Source organism: Thermobia domestica, chromosome 3 (genome assembly GCF_964235325.1).
Source record: "Thermobia domestica chromosome 3, izTheDome1.hap1.1, whole genome shotgun sequence".
In the NCBI taxonomy this organism is placed as follows: domain Eukaryota; kingdom Metazoa; phylum Arthropoda; class Insecta; order Zygentoma; family Lepismatidae; genus Thermobia; species Thermobia domestica.
In genome coordinates this window covers 252,082,038-252,103,618 of record NC_137456.1, presented here as the reverse complement: position 1 = coordinate 252,103,618, position 21,581 = coordinate 252,082,038, and the positions used below count along the sequence as shown (strand labels likewise).

Here is a 21,581-nt window from a genome sequence, read left to right as displayed (position 1 = left end):
TGGAAGGAAGCGGAAGCCCCGAGGAAACCCACGCACACGGTGTTTGTTCACCACAAAGTTTACTTGGTGAAGGCTGGAATCGAACCGGGACCCCAAGCACCAAAGATGAACGCTCTACCACTGGGCCAGCGCGGCCCCACGGTTGGAATAGAGTAACAATATCAAAGATGCAACCTGTTCCTTGAACGCTGATTCCATATCAAAACTCATTACTCGCTATCCCTTACTGCTTTTCTTCTATGGGAATAAGAGTTAAAACGAAAAACAGTTTATTTCAACAACTTTCGGTTTGAATACAGGGTTAACGGAGCAGATGAAATATATTCTTGGAACAATCATGCGATTGCAAAAAACTCATCTTGATAGGATTTAGCGCTTTTACTCTACGAAAATCAGTACTGAAACCGGAAGTAGTAGTAAATTTGAACCACTTCTGTTTTCGGCAGAATGTTGTGGATAGTCATGATATGCTGTCTTCAGACGCTGATTCATTCGCAGAAAACCGCTTTTTGCTATCTGTTAACGTTTTCATTCTATGGCGATAAACGTTGAAACCGGAAATGGCTAATTTGAATCACTTCCGGTTTGAATACAAAGTGGAGCCGATGGAACCTATTCTTGGGACGATGAATCGATTACAAAAAATAGAATCTTGGTAACATTTACTGCTTTTGCTTTACGGAAATCAGTACTGAAACCAGAATGGTAAATTTAACACAGTGTGTTGTTGATAGTCATGATATGTTGCCTTGAGACGCTGAAGTATTAGTAAATTTGAACCACTTTCGGTTTTGGTAGAGTGTTGTGGACAGTCATGTTGAGTTGTCTTGAGACTAAATCGTCTGCAAAAAACCGCTTATCGCTATTTCCGTTTTCTTTCTATAACGATAAATGTTGAATTCGGAAATTGTTCTGAACTACTGAATCACCACTTTCTGAACCACTTAGTTACCGGAGGATATGGAAGCAATTCTTGAGACGCTGAATCGGTTGCAAAAAACCGCATCTCGATAGCTCTTACCGTTTTTGCTTTGTTACCAGTCGACAGACAGACGAACGGACAAAGTCGTTCTTGTAAGATTTCCGACATTTATATATAGCATAGTTTGAAAGTCTAAAAAGGTAGACAGCGCTATCAAACTGTGCAGACTGTCATGTCATCCTTAGTTTTTACGAAGGAAAAAAAGAAAAAAAATGTTCAGTGAGGAGTCATAGTTGGGAACTTTTGAAGTAATATCAGAATGTAAGACGAAAGTGTATACCCAGGTGGACACTTAAGTGAGTATCCAGAGAGAATAAGCACTAGAGGCGGCACTACTCGCAGGAAGTTTTTGGAGAAATTTATGGACGTCAGTGGCGTACCCAATGGGATCTTCCGAGTTTTAACACACCCTTCAACAAAATATGACGGAAAATGAACACTTACCACATTAAAATATATTGTACAAACCACAAACCATGCATGTCCTTAAACGGTACAAGCTTAAGTGCTAGAACACGGCCTTGATGAAATTCTGTGTACAACTAGTGGATGAAGTACCTATAATGTGAAACTATTGAAAGAGGGCTGAAACTGAGAAAGGCAACGAAAACTGAAAGCAATAAATAAATAAATAAATAAAAATACTTTTAAAGAAGTAAGCTATATGGAATGAAAATCAGTAATGCTGCAGGATAAAAAGTAAGAAAATAGTCCGCTGCTGATGATTCTGTGGTTTTGGTGGGAGATTGGAGAAATCGCTATATTTTTTGTAAGGTGCAGCACCGCAGTAATAATCCTTTTTCCCATGTGTGATGGTGTCATTATAAGGTATACTTTTAATAATACGATGTGTTAATATCAATATATGTATATTTATTTGTTATAATGTTTCTTTTCAGCTATCATCTTATTTGAAGGGTAAAGAAAATAATGTTCGATATTCGAGACCCATTTCGTAATGCCGTTCGATAAAAGAGGTTCCTTTAAGGAAAAGTGTTCTCTTGTATCGAAGATTATTGTAATTGGAAGGGCTATTGGTGATTTATATATTAATTTAACTAAGTTGTTGAATTCTTTTGCATGAATACCGAGTTTTGCATTGAATTGTAAGCCATCCACCTTGTATCTGATAGTTCTTGGGTTCAAACCGTTATAAAAATATTTAGATTTACAATTTTTAGTAGTGTTTCGTCAAAAAGAGCCTATCTAATCGAGGTCTTAAGTCGTGTTGATCGCATTATTTCACACTTCTGACCCGGGCTTTTCTCCTTAATGTATAGACTAGTAACTCAGTTGAAGTTAATCATAAATAATTGTTTACATTTTTGTTGAGTATCCTTAACTACTGCTCAGGATGGGCAAAATTAAGAAACCCAACAAGGAAGGTGTCTCCAAAATCAGAATCAAACCTGTCAGAAAATGAAACCATTCCATTATTCGTTATCTGCCTTGACAAGCTGTTCAGCAGGTGAGGTCCAATATGATGTCTCAAAAGCAGGCATCGAGAACCTTCCAGGTTCTTATCACAACTTTAAACGATAAATTATTTGGGCGTCAGAAGACAGATTGCTCTTGGCCGGAAGTCGTTCCTGAGCCCATAAGAAGAATAGGGAATTTCTGAATGGGTAATGAACATGGCAAAGACAGGATTTCCGTTTAAGGAAAGTAATTTACTGGACACTGTTCAGGAAATTGTACAGTCTTTAGGAGGAAGCACATCGTTCAAGCATGGAAGACCAGGGAAATTTTGATTTAGGTGTTTTATGGGAAGACATCCTTGTCTGTCTCAGGAGAAGGTTGAAACTACTAGGAAGGGCAGGGCTGCGGTTTTGGAAGAGAGAATGCGCGGATGGTTTGCTGAACTTTAGAGCTATCTTGAATCTGAGGGATTAAGTGCAATAATGGAAGACCCAAGAAGGAACCTCAACGCATCATCTTCTGTAACCAGCAGATATAGGCGTATTTTCACCCTTGAAACGAGCATTGAAGACTGCTCTTTAGGACGAGAAAATCAAAACTCTCGGTAACGAAGGTAAATTTTGCACCCCAATTGAAGAAAATTTGTAATGATGCCGTTAACAAAAAATTGTGAAAAGCGAATTTCGTAAGTGTGGTCTTTATCCATTGAGTCCTGCTGCTGTGGATTATACCAAGTGTGTTGACGATATTCGGAAGATCCTAGTGGGAAAACCACAGCAAGAGAATGACTAGAGTACCCCTTCATCTTCTCAACAAAAGTTCCTTACTCCACATCAAAAACCGAAGTTCGTGCTTGATGATCTGGAAGAATTCATGCCTCCTCGTGTTCTTAATATGTTCCGTGACAAACTAAGATGCGACGAAAAGGAACAGAGTGATGGTTATTCAGATTTGGATGCTCATTGGAAAAGTGTTAAAACCCGGTTCAGTGTGACACTTGAAACTAAATTGGATGATAAAAACTAAATAACAAATGATTGAAGCTCAGAAGAAGAAAATGAAGAGTAAGAAAGTGGTAATGGTGAATTCACATGCCATAATGAACGCTTAAATTTGTACGCACTTTCACCCAAGAAGGATCTTCTAGGTTCCATCATTTCGAAAACTGGAGTAAAAATTCACAAGTCAAAATATTGCATCAAGATTAGATTGCTTCAAAATTATTATATTCGCCTTCCTCAAGTAGTAGTGACGATTTTTCAAAGAGTTTCTCAAACTTCCTGAAGCCACGGAGAAACTCCAACAATTTAAGCTGAAGAAAGTGTATGCAATATCTTCCAAGGAATACCGAAAAGAACCGAAGAAGAAGAAGAAGAAAGGCAACTAAAAGGATTAACGTAAGATGCTTCTCTCTGTGCTGAATAGTGACGATATGAAACAAACATTTTGTAGCTTAGAATATTTTAATATGTATTTCTTTTTGCGTCTGCTATCTTAGTTTATATTTTAGAATTATTGCAATGTGTTTACAATGAAACTATATCCGTATTGCCCTTAAAGTGGACTTGTTTTAAAAATAAAATATTCTGTTTCTATATTTAAACCCCGCTCTTCAATATATAAAACAGCCTGTTCGATAATTAAAACCTCATTGATCGATATATAACACAACCCGTTCGATACATGAAGTAATACAACTTTGCTATTTAAATGTTTTTCAAATTTCAAAATTGTTAATTATAATTGTCATAAAGGGTTGGTTTCAACCAATAAATAACACCTTTACAGTTTTATCGCTAAAACAGTGCCCTGTTCCTCATTGATAGAAAATAATGATTAAATATTCATAGGAATGTCCTTAAGTGTTCGATATATACTGCCATAACCCTATATAAGACGTGGGCCTACAGTTTAACGTGGAATCCGAACCACGGTAATGTGTTTTAATGCTATTCCACAGGGACAGAACCGGCAACCACTTGCATCGATGGTACACGTGCTATCTACTAAACAAGAAGGAAAAGCTACGGTGAATTCTATATTCTATAATTCGATAGAAAGATTAAGTTTATGTGAAAATAGGGCCGTTATTCGTTAAGCTGGAGCAGAAGAAAAAGTCTTGTGTTCCTGGCGCTCAGGTGAGAATTTGAAAAATGAAACAGATTTGGTGTTTCTGCTCTGAATGGGGACAAAATTAATATTGTGTAATAGGGCTAGAAGTGCGTGGTGCGGTAACTGAAGTTTTACCTTGTTTAAACCTTCTCTTTAAACAGCACAGTTCTTTGTGGAAAGGGTACATTATTACCCTGATGGTATCACAGGGTATGTCAAACAATGTCCACCTCTTTGTATTTGCACTCAGTTTCAGCATTTTGTACTCATTCGTTTATAGGTTACAAGGGCGAATTAAGATAAATGGCCCACTGGAATAAAGGAATCTCAACGCGGGCATGGCAAACAAATTACCAGAAAACAGTGAAAACTTTATCACACAATTCCATTCCGATAAAAAGTACACTATGATTCTATTGTTAAACGCTTCATCGTTAGAGGAGGAGAAAAATACGAAGAGAGAAATCACAGGACAGAAAAGTAGCTATGACACATCCTGGGGAAGCCAAACTGGAATACTGTCGCAAATCAGCAAGCGTTCCATTAGTTATATAATCCTCCACTACACGCTCTCTATTTTCAACCTCGCAACACTATCATTTGACTTTATACCAATACTGAGCCCATACGAACGCTTCTATATAACTTCTCTGTTTTCTCTTTTTTTTTTTCCCCTTCCTAAATCTTATGCTCCCTATCTGATGAAACATTTAGCCAAGTAACTTATAATATAATTGAGTAATAATATTAATACGAAATTGTTATTTACTTAAATGGGTAATTATATTTAATAACACATTTCGTCTTCCTATATTCTGCGGACATTGTCAGACTGGTTTCCCAGTATTTTACTCAACTACTTCTATTGGCTGATATTTTAGTGTATTAATACTTCTTGTCTCACATTTAAGATTTACCATTTCCAATTTCGTCTTTCAAAATTAGAGATATACTTTTGTGAAGATAAAGAAATCAGAAAGATGTAAATAGAAGTAGTTCAGTAAAATTGTGAGAAATCAGCCCGACATATCCGCGGAAAAAGAGGACGACAAAATACATAGCTGAGTACAAATAAAATTACGCATTTCAGGTAAATAACAATTTTAATATATAATTCCTTAGAAAGATGCAAAAATGCGTAGTTTTAGCTTATGATGTGCTTTTTTAGTGTTGGAACATGTTATCACTATCTTCTGGTAAACAATTAACATACATATATACATACAATTATCTTTTTTTAGTGTTCTGTGATAATGCTTTCATTATATTTATATACAGGGTGTCTATAAAGTCCTTTCCACCGCTAAAACTCGGAAACGGTGAAATATATGTCGAAATGAGAAAACACGTTACCACGTATTGAGAGAAACAAAGTTGCCCCAGGGTCCCTCGGACGGTCCCAGACGGGATCCAACTCAAAATTTTCAAATGGCAAAGGAAGTCAAATAGTATATCGTTTAAAAGGTATTTTCAAAAGAAAGACGATGGAATAAGTTCCAATGCTCTATAGTAAACCTGTACAAAATGGCGGCAGATTAAATGTTAACACAGTTTGCATTGAAAGTCTTTGGCCACCCCTAGAAATCTGAAATGGCTCAACAGATATCAAAACTGAAAAACACGTATTTCATCATTTGAAAAGTACCACGTATTGAGGGAAACAAAGTTGCCCCAGGGTCCCTCGGACGATCCCAGACGGGGTCCAACTCAAAATTTTCAAATGGCAAGGGGTGTCAAGTAGTATATCGTTTGAAAGTCACTGTTAAAAAAAGAAAGACGGAACAGGTCTTATGTTTCAATACCAATCCTGCGTGAAATGGCGCGTGGATTAAAATGTTAACACGGCCTTCATCGAAAAGTCCATGTCACTTCTAATGATCCGAAAGGTAAAACATAATATGTCAAAATGTTAAAAGGAGTGGTTCCTTATTTGTCAAGTACAGCTTTTCGATGTGCAAATATTTGTCCCAGAATCCTTGCAGATTCCCAAGTGAGGCCCAGCTTAACATTTGCGAATAGGAAAAGGGTCAAGTACCATATTGTTTGAAACTTATTGGTAAAAGAATAAAGATGGTACTAGTTCGGAACGGCTATGCAAACCGTGTCCGAAAGAACAGGGATTGGGTGAACTGAGAGAAATGTAAACAGTCACATCTATTGAAAGATTTAATTAACAGTGTCATGTTTGCATTACTAATTAAGACAATACTATTTCAAATAGAAGTGTGCCTACTACTACTTCTGACACATTACTAATATTCCTATTATAAGTAGTAGTACTATTATTAGTATTACTAAAATTTGCTTTACAAGGCTATGTTAACATTTTCAGTCCCCCACCATTTCACACAGGGTTAGTACACCTACAAGACTTGTTCCATCTTGCTTAACAACTGCTTTCAAACGACCATTTACAACTTTTGCGTTGAACCCCTCTGGGACCCTATAAGGTAGCCAGGGGCAACTTTGTTTCCCTCAATACGCGGTACTTCCGAAATGATGAAATACGTGTTTCTCAGTTTTGATATCTGTCGAGCTATTTCAGATTTATAGTGGTAGCCAGACTTTTCAATGCAAACCGTATTAACATTTTAAACTGCCGCCATTTTGTACAGGTTTACTATAGAGTATCGAAACTTGTTCTATCGTCTACCTTTCAAACGATATATTACTTGACCCCTTTGCTATTTGAAAATTTTGAGTTGGGCCCCGTCTGGGACTCCGAGGGACCCTGGGGCAACTTTTTTCCCCTCAATACGTGGTACTTTTGAAATGAAATACGTGTTTTCTCGTTTCGACATATATTTCACCGTATCCGAGCTTTAGGGGTGGCAAAGGACTTTATGGACACCCTGTATATATTTTAAGTAATTCATATATACAGAGTGTCTCAAAAGTCCCCTAACATAGGGCAACTCTGTTATTATCAGAGTTAGAACCAAATGTAAGAGAGGAAACCGTCTTCAAACATGATGGTTTCAATCTAAACTGAAGGAATTCTTTAAATCGGACGAGCCGTTTGGGCTGTACACTCTTTATGCGCCTAATGTTGAATGAAAATGCAACGTTGTCATTTACCTGGACCCACGACATAAATGAATGAAGTTACTGTTTGAAATAGGGGCTGGCCATCGACATTTTAGCGTAAAAGACTAACTTCATTCACGTATGTTGCGGGTCCAGGTAAATGGCAACGTTGTAATTTCATTTAACATTGGGCACATGAAGAGTTTGCAATTCAAACGCTCGTCACTTTAGATTGAAAGCATCATATTTGGAGATGTTTTTTTTCCTCTTACATTTTGTTGTAACTCTGATAATAACAGATGTACCCTATGTCCGGGGATTTTTGAGGCACCCTAACACCTTATATCTATCTATCTATCTATGTATATATATATATATAAACATGACATTAACGAAGTTACAAAAATACTTCTTGTTATTGGAATCTAGTTGTGAATAAAAAGAAAAAGTGAAACGAAACCAGTAATAACGACTGTACTAACTGTTTCATTAGGAACATCATCTGTCCTTGTAATCTTCATCACGGGCTGGACTTCCTCAATAATTTCTTCCTCCAACACTCGCTTTCCTTCGCCCTTTCGTCCAAAAACAGATCTGTAAACAATTTCATATAAAAAAAAATAATAATACATGCTAGTATAAGAAAAATGTCTATCCCGATCACTTATCAACTTTAAATACAATTTCTCATAGACCTTAAGAGCAATAAAAGGCTTACCATTGATATGCAGGATTCCTATCTCGACCCCACGCTATGTGAATTTGTGGTAAACAACATCCAAGTCCATGGCTTTACTTGGAATTTTTCCATTTGTTTCCAGTTGCTCGTTCTACCACTTCGTTCGGTATTACTTATTTACTTTATCATCAATTCCTTCTTAGCTACAGGACAACACTGATAAGCATTAAACTACTTATTTCGTTAATTCTATTACAGTACTTCGTCGCAAGAAAGTATTTCTGTATATTTGTTGTTATCAACCAAGCAATTATAATGAAAAAATAAGTAGCTATGTTCGCCGGGAAAGCCATAACATATATGTAAAAAAATAATTAATATAAAATAATTTTTAACGGTGTAATGGGTAAAGTGTAATAGTATATTACAATAATGGAACGGGTAGTATAGTGGGCTTATAGTTATAGTGTATTGCCTGTCACATGGAAACCATTACCCAAATGATTTATGACATTTCATTTAAATGTGACAAATAGTAAAATAAAAAGGATTGAATAAAAATAATAAAAATGCACAATGTAATTAATTAATATTTAGAATAAAAGAAACAATTACACATAAGTTAAATACACAAATAAAACACGAAAAAAAAGAAGCATATAGTAACTACAAAAGCATGTAAACTGCTAATAAATAATTTTAACTTGTTATACTATATTATATATTAGTTATACTTTCTTTTTGAGTTTATACTTAATGTCCTGACGACAGCTACTCAGACTTCATGTTGAAGCTCTGAATGGAACGAAGTAAATCCAAAATAGTGGAAGCCATATAAATAATCGTTGAAATGATCCCAAAAGAATGTATGCTTGGTTTATAAAATCTGTTTTTTTATACTTGTAAATGTTTTTGTTTGTCACAACTAATTGGCACTATATTTTTAAATTTTAAACCAGTCAAAAAATAGTTTTTTAATAAATATTATTGTTATGTATACAAATATAAAAGTTATTTTTGTTTTTCCGTTCAGTTTTGGAAAATCCGTGTATTTGTCCACTAAAACATCGCCAGATATTTTGTTTTTAACTTTTCTTACAAACAATTGTAAAATCACAGATGCACATATTGAGGTCAACTAGGTGTTACTCTATAGCTTGTTATGAAAAAGTTTATTTTTTAGTTTACCCAACCTTGACCTCAGGTTATTTTTATTTTTGGATGCTTTGACTATTTGCACTAAAAAATATTATTTTAATTGTTTATTTTATTCTATGTTAATAAAAAAAAACTTTATGCACTACTGATAATTCGCTTATTATATGATACAATGAAAAATATTGCTCTTCTCACACTGGTGGAAATGAACTTAAGAACAGCTCACGTACATCGCTCAATTCAATAGAAATTCTCCATAGAGGAGAATTTTCCATAAATGTGTTGTGTGTAATTACAGTGTGTCAATAATCACAGGAAAACAACATTGAACGCCTATTGTGCAATGTATTAATTCGGAATGTGGCTGTACAGTGGTGATTCAAGAGGTAGCATGGTATTTCTCCAGAATTATCACTTACGTGAGTCTCAGAGTATCAGTGTTCTAACCGATGGTGTACACGATGAGGAGAATTTTCCATAAATGTGTTGTGTGTAATTACAGTGTGTCAATAATCACAGGAAAACAACATTGAACGCCTATTGTGCAATGTATTAATTCGGAATGTGGCTGTACAGTGGTGATTCAAGAGGTAGCATGGTATTTCTCCAGAATTATCACTTACGTGAGTCTCAGAGTATCAGTGTTCTAACCGATGGTGTACACGATGAGAGGCCTAGGATTTCCTCAGTAGGCGTGCTTCCAATGCTTTATGTAGCACCTGGACAGATCATTCGGACCACCCTAACTGATATTAAAAGACTAGCAGTGCAGTCAGAGCCACGGTGGCCCCATATGTGACAACACTAATACTAAACAATAGACTAACAGAGGTACTTTTACATTCCGATGTTCCTATTATACGATTACTCCAGACACTTATTCATCGCCGAGAACTTACTGGTGGTATCGGGAGGGATTGTAGTGGCGAGACGAAGGAAAGGCGATGATATTTAGCGATAAAAATAATTTTGTCTTGAACACACAGACGTCCGCTGGGAAAATTTAGCGTGTTTGAAATTGCCATGCAGGACCTACATCTGACATTCTGGTACGAGGTCAATAAGATAAACGTCCCGCTCTCCTCTGGTCTTTATTCAGGCGTTTAGTCAGAGAGTATAGCTAGTGCGTGACGTCATCAATTCTATCCTCTGATATTATCTGAACACTAGCGGGACTTCATCTTTCAGCAAAATAATACGTTTCTCGTATGCGTGACTACCAAATTTACATAATTATATTCCCTGTTCTTTTCCCTGATTCTTTTTTTTTTATAACACATAAAATAACGTATATATCAAGTGTACTGTAAGTTTCCATAATTGTTTACATGGTTATACATTACACTGCAAATGTACACATTTATTAACTCATTTATCTATAATTTAAATTACCTACTACAAAATCATTAACAACATTCCCAACATAAAAGTTCTCGGTAAAGATTTTTTCCTTACACAATAAAATTCCCCGACTTTCCCTGACCGGTAGACACCCAGCAGGGAAACTCAAGAGTGCTCTAATCGGTTTCGCCTTCTACTTTAGTCTGCTATATCGCCAGACCTAACCCCTATCAAACACATGCGGCAAATGGTGTGAAGGCGAGTGACTACCAGCCGGGCTCCAGGAACGTTCCTCGCTCAGCTACGGCACAATGTACTGCAAGCACGAGATACAATATATCAGACAGCAGTGTGCATCTGTACGACTAGCTATCTGCCTGTATTGATGCTTGTAGGACCGCTTAGGTTAGATATAAGCTATGGGTAAAAACTGCTTTTTGAACATCGTACATAACATGTTTGGTATGTCTCAGGGGCGTCATATTGGGATCTTCTTATGTACCAAATATTGGCCAGATTAGTGAATGTCCACTGGGTGTTCATAAATGTATCTCCACCAGTGAATTTAAGAGAAACTGAACAACTCAAACTACGATAGCTAAAGAAAATAAAAATATTAGTGGCACACTGAAAATGTGCATAATGAAATTCCTTTTCGATAGTTCCGTCCAGTGATTCTGCAACTGACAATGTGATCCGTTTATGGTTGTCTACGCAACTGACAAGAGTTGGGTAGAAACAACATGAACACTTCCTTCTTAATATTGTATTAATGGATTAATTACCTAATGAACTTTTCATCTTCTTCCTCTTGATTTCCTGCCTGAACTTTCCTCTCATCGTCATACTGAGCCAGCATAGTGTCATAGTCCACCGATCGCTGTCGACGATTTAGGTCACGAAGTTCTTCAAGGGATTCCAGTAATTCCAACTCTTGCTTTGAAGCTTTCGTTCTGTTTTCTAGCAACTAGAAAAACGAAGAAAAAATAACATGGCAGATTTCTAATATTACTGAACTGAACTAATATTAATAGTACTCTCATAAGACTTCATTAAACAAAAGCACATCTAGCCCATCTGACTGACTTCTTACGACTATATATAGGAAGGTCCTATTTACTTGTTCTATCATAATATTCTTTTGTTTCTAATTGAACTTCCCTTATTAGTATTGGAATTCAAATTTCCCCTACTTGTATTACTACTACGATTTAAGAGAAGTGTTTAACTTCTTCTTTAAGAAAAAAATAACTTGACTGCTCAAATTATATGAAACTCAATTGGTATTTTAGCCCCGCACCTAAAATAATAAGATATTAAACACGCATATACTTACGACCTTCACAGGCAAAGAATGAAAACATACAATTTTATGCAGAGACGGAAGAAAAACAAATAGTCCAGAAAAAATCTCTTGGTTGGTTGGATTAGTTTATCACCGAGTCTACATGAGACATGCACCTCTGCAACTTAATGTGGGATCCGTACACGAACTTCCACCAGAAATCGAACTCGGGTTTTCCTCGTCAAAAGCAAGAATGCTAACCATATAGCCATAAGGGAGTTCCTTTGCCAATGTACTTATCTTCGTCTTCCATATCTTGCTACGTATTCATTAAAAAAAAAAAAAAAAAAAAAAAAAAAATCGCTCTCTAGTGTCAGCACTGTCATAACATCAGACAGTAAAACTTCAAGTTCTTTAAATAGGTTACATTAACAATTATTCTTGCCCTTACCATTTTTTTTTTTTTTTTTTTTTTGGGAAACTACTACTACATTTCACACCTGTACGGAGTTCTTCATCAGGTTTTTGAAGGACTAAAGGAGAAAAAGGAACTTAAGATTAAAATTGAAAGGAAATAATGTATGAATCCACCCTATGCACAAAGCACTTTACAGAAGTACAATATCGCAAAGACTTTGTCTTCCAGCTTCCTATATCTATCATTTTACACGACTTCAGAGTTGACAGAACCCCTCCTGCATTCCGAAAACACATCCAGAACTGTGGCCCAGCTCTAATCCAGTTGATTACCGTCCAAACTTAATTTTAGACTTTTTATTTAAATAAAAAGAATCACTAACTAAATCTTTGTATTATTACGTACTGAAATTAAATACAGTAATATTATTGGTTCACTAATGTCATGTTAATTATTGTATTTTAAATGCTCCGAGAGTCCAGAAGTTGGACGATCCTCTTCCGTATCTTTTGTATTTTCTTTAATTCTGATTGATATGTTTCTTTTTTGTGGCATCTATTAAGTTGGCGCAAATGTAATGTCCGACGATGTGTAAAAGTCTGGAGTCTGTGATGCGGCAAAGAAGTCCTCAACCGCATGTTGCACGCCCACTATTAGGGAAGGTCTTCCTTTCCATGAAGTGCTCGAGATGCCGGAAGAGACAGTAGTCAGTGGGACACACGTCACGGTGGATGAGGAAGGGTTTTATAGTGCAGTTCATGAAGACTCTGCGAAGTAGTTTAAGCGACATTTGCGCTCTCTCCTCCATTTTTCTGATGCAGGAAAATTTCCGGTTATTCCACTCAGAAAACTGCACACCTCCAGACAACGATTCTTGTCGACCGGTACTAACTCATGTAGCACCTGTGAAAACAACTTTTTCACCTCACAGACTGCACGGAACAGTCGAATGAAAGTAGTATGGTGAATGCCTAACTCATCTGCAATGGCATGAACACTTTCCTTAGAACCGCTTCCACGCTGTTCCTTACCTCACCCGAACATGATGCAGGTCGGTGCCCACAGGACTCCTTTTGCAATTCAAATTTGACAAACCAATCGTGAATGTTGTGTTCAAGTGCCATTTCTAGCCTAAATGCACTGTAATGTATTTTTGCGACTTGCTTTGCAGAATTATCACTCGCAATTTTATTTTCTCCACGATGCGCTTTCATACGAGCCTGTCCAACACTGCATTGCCCTCTGACACCTGGGTACCACAGTCTATCTGCTGGACGTGTAACGAGTTTGTGACGATAGACATGTGATCCTAGTTTCTTTCTATGTTAAATTCCCATCAAAGTAGAAATTTCATTGGCATCAACATAAAATATATGTTCTTCGCAGGAACAAGACATTTGAAAAAAAATTGTACGTAAAATAACTTTCATAATTAGTGTTTCTTAACATTTCTATCTGTTTTTAGACCTATTTAAATAGATAGAAAAAATGGCTTGCTACGTACGTATATATGTAGTACATTTTCAATTACTGCAAACAATGAAAATGAAAGCAAACACTTGAAAAGAGTTCTTCTAAGGAAGTTTTTCATTGTCTTAAAAAAAAAAAAAAAAATGAAAAATGACAAAATGAAAAGTTGTTACACTACTAAAGCTACTTAAGAAATTGTTAATAGAGATTAGGAAAATAAATCCCAAATATTGTTAGTGGGGCAATAATCCCCAAAAAATAAGTAGAAAAAAAGTTGCCGAACTTTCAGCTTGTAAATAATAAACTAAAAAAGACGTCGATATAATTCAGTTTAAAATAGACAGTAAAACCGGACAGAAATTAAGAAAAATTCAGTTTAAAATAGACAGTAAAACCAGGCAGAAATTAAGAAAAAACACTTAAGGGAATACATAAAAATTATTTTACGGACAGTTTACAAACCAATAGTGTTCATCGAATTTCTTGATTCTATGAGAAGATATACAATTAACATGCGCTAACGCAACAAAAGTGGACTTGACTCGAGTAATAATGTGATATGCTTTTATAAGAGAAAGAGAGAGAAAGCTTATTTGTAAATTATATTTAGTAATACCTGTAAATGAATGCATATCTTAAGGTAGTATAGTGTTGGTATTTTTATTTACCTTATTAGATACATGGAAAGAAAAATTATATTCATTGCTCATTATTTATTTATGAGTAATTTAATGTGACAAGATGCAGACTTCAGATATGAAAGGAAATATGCTTAACAAGACAAAAGAGTACTTTAAATTGGTTTGCATGATTACTAGTCATTTCAAAATTTCAAAGTAATTTAAATACATATTAAGGTAAGCCTTGAGAGACCACCAATTGAGATACAAATTTTAAAAAGACATATTAATAAAGTAAAGGTAAAAAGAAAACTTACAATGTGAATAGCGGTTTCTACAGTTCTCTCATATCTCTGAATATTTTAAGTCCTACGAAAACTTATTACGAGAGAAACGTCCATGTATGTGTCCACGCAGACGACGATTGAGGAGTATCAGATTAACTGAATAACTGAATCCCTGAATGTGTGTGAATGTTAAATGTATATTTTTCAGAGTATTTATATGATTCTACTTTTTTTGTGAAAAACATGTTTGTCTTGAGAAAATCTAAGAGTTTAGCTACGTCACTGTTATTTTTGTAAAGTATTTGCATCCTTGGATTTTCCATTCACTTTGTTAAAATAAACTTATTTTTCTGTCTGAGTACATACTCAGGAAAAAGTTCGGATTTACATACATGGTAAAAATTTTAATATTCCAACTAAATGGAATAATTAGTCTTTTGATTATACAACACACAGCCAGCTCTTCTTTTCGAAGAAGTTCTCTTATTTGTATAATACTTTATCAAATTATATGGAAAGAAAAATTATATTCATTGCTCATTATTTATTTATAAGTAATTTAATGTAACAAGATGCAGACTTCAGATATGAAAGGAAATATGCTTAACAAGACAAAAGAGTACTTTAAATTGGTTTGCATAATTACTAGTCATTTCAAAATTTCAAAGTAATTTAAATACATATTAAGGTAAGCCTTGAGAAACCACCAATTGAAATACAAATTTTAAAAAGACATATTAAAAAAGTAAAGGTAAAAAGAAAACTTACAATGTAAATAGCGGTTTCTACAGTTCTCTCATATCTCTGAATATTTTAAGTCCTACAAAAACTTATTACGAGAAAAACGTCCATGTATGTGTCCACGCAAACGACAATTAAGGAGTATCAGATTAACTAAATAACTGAATCCCTGAATGTGTGTGAATGTTAAATGTATATTTTTCAAAGTATTTATATAATTCTACTTTTTTTGTGAAAAACATGTTTGTCTTAAAAAAATCTAAGAGTTTAGCTACGTCACTGTTATTTTTGTAAAGTATTTGCATCCTTGGATTTTCCATTCACTTTGTTAAAATAAACTTATTTTTCTGTCTGAGTACATACTCAGAAAAAAGTTCGGATTTACATACATGGTAAAAATTTTAATATTCCAACTAAATGGAATAATTAGTCTTTTGATTATACAACACAATAATAAGAAGAACAGGTTAGGTTTGGATTTTTTTAAAAAAATAAACTAAAAGTGAAAACTGGAGTAAATTTGGGCATTGATCAACTAAACTAGAACTGTACCACAATTCTACAATCCGGCTGCAACCTTCTGATTTAAGGCGTGTCCTCCTTTTCACAACACCAAATGCAAGTTGCGTCGATGTTGTCTAACACGGTCTTCACTCGATGCTTCGGAGAAGTATTGTTTGTGCTCAAAAAAGGTGTTCGTGAGAGGATGTTACAGTAAGTTCAGGAGAAACAAAACCATTTCTAAACACCTAAAAAATAAATTAATTAAAGAAAGAAAAAAGCGAAATTCTACGTCCAGTGGTTAACACTACTGTAAATGTTCCTTCATAGAGAAGTGATTCGAAAACAGTGTTTATTCTCCCGTCACCTTTGTTCGAAACGTTTGCTTCGTTCTACTATCTGTGTTTTATGTGTAAACAAAACGTTCAATGAACAGATCATGTTTATAACATTTTACTTTTCAATGACACAAAAGGAACAACAAATCTCGTTTAGTTCGAGTTCAGGGCATATATATATATCGCTCTCTTAGGCAATACATTTGTTTCGTTCAGTGTTCGTGTATAGTTTGTAGCTGCATTTAAAAAAAAAAAAAAAAGTCGCTTAGTAATCTCAGCATAAGTGCTAGTTGTCATTCGAATGGATGTAGTGTAAAGTGAAAAGAATGGTGTTCAGTGTATATTCTTTTGTCGAAAAGTACACGTCTGAAGAAAGCAGAGAAAAACAATTCAAAGAAGTAAATTTCCATTAAGAAAAATCAATATCAAAGGTATGTATTTATCATATATATCACTGTAGGAATGTAAATTTGTAATTATGAAATTGTTTTTCAATATCTTAATTTTTCGCGTTTTGTTGTACACGAAAGGAAACGACATACAACAACACTTGCAGGCCACTGGCCTTCGGCAGAGGTCAAGAGGTTTGAGGGAGATTGTAGGTATGTTTTCGAAATATAAGAGTGTTTTACTAATTCTAAAGCCAAGTACTATGGCAGCACCCTAGACGTTTTCGTGAGATCTTTTTTCTATGAAATAAAAAGACGGATTCATATACGATTTTTTTCCCTTTTTAATCTCAATTTTAGTTTCTATTCCTCCTTTATTCCACCAAAAACCTGTTGATAAATCATACAGCTACTTCGATCCCAGGCCAGGTGATTTTGAGGTAGATAATATCGTATCAGTGGGTTTTCTAATTTTCTAATGTTTCCGGTTCTAATGTTTCCTACCACATTCTCATTATGATTCATTTTCATTGATCATCCGTCTCCTTTAATCTACAGGACATGACTGAGGAACGTAAAGAATACATTGAAGCGTAGTGTTTGCGGAAAGACTTGAATGACAAGTACAAAGGTAATTTAAGTTTCACTGATTGATAAGTGCAACGGTAGTTCTACAGTTCTTTATTAAACTCACTCATATATAATATATTAAAAACAAAATGCAAAGAATTCACTGACTACGGTGGTCTTCGTTTGGAAAACCCACTGATACTGAACTAGTCTACTCATAGTCATTTTTACATATAATCACCTCCATTGTCTAAGAACTGTTTCATTTGAAAACAAGGTTCTGTATTCCAAAGTTGTAGAAGTCTGCTGACATTCATCAAAGCCCACAGTTCGTGAGACCATGAAACTGCTTCGGAAAAATATTAAAAGGAAGGATAGTTCTATACTAAAAGGAAGCGTAGCCCTACTGATACAACCTCTGTGTTGTTTCGAGGCAATATGCATTTCTATACAGCAGTTCATAATGTTTTATAGTAAATGAGTTCGTAAACTGTTTCATAGTGTTTTATACGTTCAGATACGTTAGTCCTGTTTTACTGAACGGCTTCAAATAGGAAGTATAGGACCATTCATCAACATTTTTTGTATCTTCACTTTAATTTATTACATACAAAGAATAAATATGAGTGACGAATGAAGCGAAACTTCAAAGAGGAGCTGAGAATTACAAGCTAGTAGTTCGATATTAAGACAACAGAGGTGATTATGTGCAAAGATAGTCATAGCATATATATTCAATTTCCTCATATCACGAGCAAAATTCAAGAAAAATAATGATTAAAAAATTTAATTCCAGAAGACTAGAAATATACAAGTAATTATATCTAGACTAGAAATATATGTAGACTAGAAATATACAAGTATCTTTTTAATATATTACATTCATTATATACACAACTAATATGTAATTCTCAGGTACAAAGACAAAAGAGTATGTTCACAGAATTTATATAATTTTGTTACTTATTTCGTAATGAATCAGTCAATTTAAAGACATTTTTCTATAATGCAGAGGATTTTTTTTTTCCTGTATGTTACTGAAGATTGTTCTCAAATCGAATATTTATAATATTTATATACTCAGATTACTAAAACAAGTTGGATTGTCCAGTCAGATGTTTCGCTCAAGAAGACAGTAGTAATACCAATCTCGCTGAAGAGCTGTTGTTTATATGTTGAAATTTAGCACTCCTTTTTAGCACCAAAGAAATGTGAAATATGGATCTTAAGTTTAAGGTGGAATTCGAATCACAGTAATGCATTCAAATTTTTCATATCTTCCCATTAAAATCGAATCCGGGATAACGTGCATTACAGGCGCATGTGTTAGTTATTACACCACCAAGAAGGGCAGCTAAGTACTGTTGGACGTACTTCAATATGCATGAAAGCCGACAAACTTTAGCAAACTTTTATTAACGTTCCTAGAAAAATGCCAAAGAGTACTTTTCTGCCTTCCAACATCCTTGCATAAACTAATTTTAAAATTTCCTACTATACTAAGGTTCCTAGCACCATACTCAATGACGATTATGATTGGCCACATAACACTCTTCATGAGTGATGCATGATTATGCTAGCTAGGCTAAACCAGACGGTGATGATGAGAAATTAATGAAATAGTGGAGTGAAGAAAGTGGGAAAAAAACGGGAGAACCACGAAAAAACCCACGCACACGGTGTTTGTCCACCACAAAGCTCACTTGGCGGGAACTGGGATTGAACGAAGCATTCCATGTACCAGAGGTGAACGTTCTACCACTGAGCCACCAAGCCCCATTATTTTTTGTTTTCTACATCGGAATTTCGTATCTCTTAAATCAAGAAAATCTGTAACTCCTAAAATGTTCAGTGAACGCAAAAAATTTTATTCTTCTACTGGAAATCGAACTTGCGATGGCGAATGACACATTATACACCTTTCCCACTGCTCTAGTGGGTAGCACGCATGTCTTTGTTATATATGGTCCCGAGTCCAGATGAGAAAGCATTGACATTTGAATGTATTCACGTGATTCAGATTCCACCTTAAACTATCCACACCTCATATAGTCTTGGTGCTGAAGAGACGCTAAGCTTGAATAAATAAACAAATCCACTACACGAAAGGGCGGGTTTTAAAATTTCTTCCTATCCTTACAAAAATAAACCTTTTTGTTGAGATAAAAACTGTACCTTCATTGGGTTAGTTGCCTCCTCTTCCTTTCGTTCTTCTTCTTCTCGTTGAGCTGCTTCCTCAGCTAATTTCAAGGCCATGAAATTCCTCGTGGCTCCAGCTTCTATTTCATAGTCTGTATTCTGAGGATCAGTCTTGAATGAGATCTCCGATAAACATCTTGTGCACTGTGCAGGAAGAATAAGCAAATTTGCATTTTCTTGCCTACGAAAAGACATCCACATATGTACTATATATTGTATTTTTATGTAAAGAATAATGATCATAAAATTACTTTGTCAATATTGTAGTATAACAAACATGAAATGAAGAAACCGATCGAGGCATTTTTTAAAATTAAATAATATAACTACTCCCCCTGCTTTCATCATCGGTTCCTCAATGGACGAAAAACAAAGGACTCACATACTTATTAGCCCACTAGCAAATGCCCCACGTTTTACTGCAGATAATTACAAAACTAGCTTTAGCAGTTTGCCCCAAGCTTCATAAACCACTTCAGACAGTCAGTCCATTAGGATTTCTTCTTTATATATACACAGACAAACAAACAGTTTATAAACACAAATCATGTCTAAATGAATGGCGACTCACAGGAACTAAATTTAGTATACGATGGGCAATAAAAAAAAAATCCGGAATATCGTTGTAACTATTTATTACCACAACATAGACACACATTCACTCAATCGCCTTCAAAATACACTCCTTGAGAATACATACACCTGTTCCATTGCTCCTGCCATTACTGGAAACTAGAGAAGCAAAAAAGCCGGCTTTTTTGAATCGATGTTTTTTTTTTTTTTTTTTACATAAAAAGCCGGCTTTTTTGAAAAAAAAAACCGAGAATTTTGGAAATTTTGGCTTTTTTCATTTTCATGATTTTTCTATCCAAATAGCTTTCTTATAGTATATTCTATAGTTAGATAAGAATTCCATAACCTAAATGCCATATTTAGCTCTGTAATTCACCATCAAGATGGATGGAGCACGTGTTTTACGAATTAAAGTTAACATGAAGAATGTAGTATTTGAGGGCAATTTTACAGTCTATTTAACTTTATTTTAACTTTTGAGTTATCGACATTTTTTTCCTTCTCTAGATCATTTTAGTTTGTCATCTGTTTTCATTTCTAAGAGCTTAGTACTCTAGCTTCTAGCACAAAAGTTAAACTTATGTTTTTCTATATATCCGTCAAAGCATACGTTTTTCAATATGTCCGTCAAACCATACTTCCACATTTCTGTTATACTGTAGTTGTGCAATGATTTAGCAATAATTTTCCGCATACAACCTTGAATACCAATTTATACAAATAATCAGTAGCGGATTTAGAAAAGTACTCTCGGAGGGGTTTCTCTGATTGTTTCGTTTTCTAAAAAGTCCTAATTTTATTTGGGAGGTGCTTGAAGTTTATAAGTACAGGCATAACTAATATTTCGTTTATATGTTTAGCAATAATCATCCGGATACAACCTTGAAGATCATTTTATACTGAGTATCAGTTGCGAATTTAGAAAAGTATTTTGGGAAGAATTTTCTTACTACTAATGTTTAGTTTTTCTAAACATTCGTTATTTATTTTTTCGGGAGCTCAAAGTTTATGAGTAAAGGTATAACTAATAGATATTTCGTTCGTTTTTAGACATTCCGCAACTTTGGGGAACAGGCTTCAGTCCGAAAGACCGACCCCCTAACCTTCGCAAAACCGTCACTGCTAGTAATTAGTAATAATGACGATTTAAAAACAATAAGAAAGGAAGTCGGCCAACTTCTACACTCCTAGTCGGCCAGTACGCGCACTATTTCTACATTCACAGATGGAATGAAGGAAAGCTTTGTCAGAATGGTCAAATGCTGGGTTGAATCCCGTACTTCCCGATAGAAGCGCAAAAGCCAACCACTCAGTCATGTTTGTTGTGCAGTTGTATTTAGCTTAATTTAAATATATTCCGTAGTCCTTTTTTTTTTGGGGGGGGGGGTGAAGGTCAGTAATGATATGTTGAATCCCTCTTGTTAAAAATTCAGAAAATTTTAGGACTGGGTAAACCGTGATGGTGGTCAAGG

At 35.0% G+C, this 21,581-nt stretch overlaps 1 protein-coding gene across 1 annotated transcript in view; it reads right to left on the bottom strand.

Moving 5' to 3' along the window:
* Positions 1 to 21,581, bottom strand: part of LOC145681018 (splicing factor YJU2) — a 54,304-nt gene that overhangs the window by 6,819 nt on the left and 25,904 nt on the right. The window contains exons 4-6 of the mRNA XM_081752305.1: positions 19,513 to 19,680; positions 11,504 to 11,685; positions 8,023 to 8,134 (exon numbers count right to left, since the gene is read on the bottom strand). Coding sequence (XP_081608431.1) covers positions 8,023 to 8,134; positions 11,504 to 11,685; positions 19,513 to 19,680 — 462 coding nt within the window. The remainder of the gene's footprint in view (positions 1 to 8,022; positions 8,135 to 11,503; positions 11,686 to 19,512; positions 19,681 to 21,581) is intronic.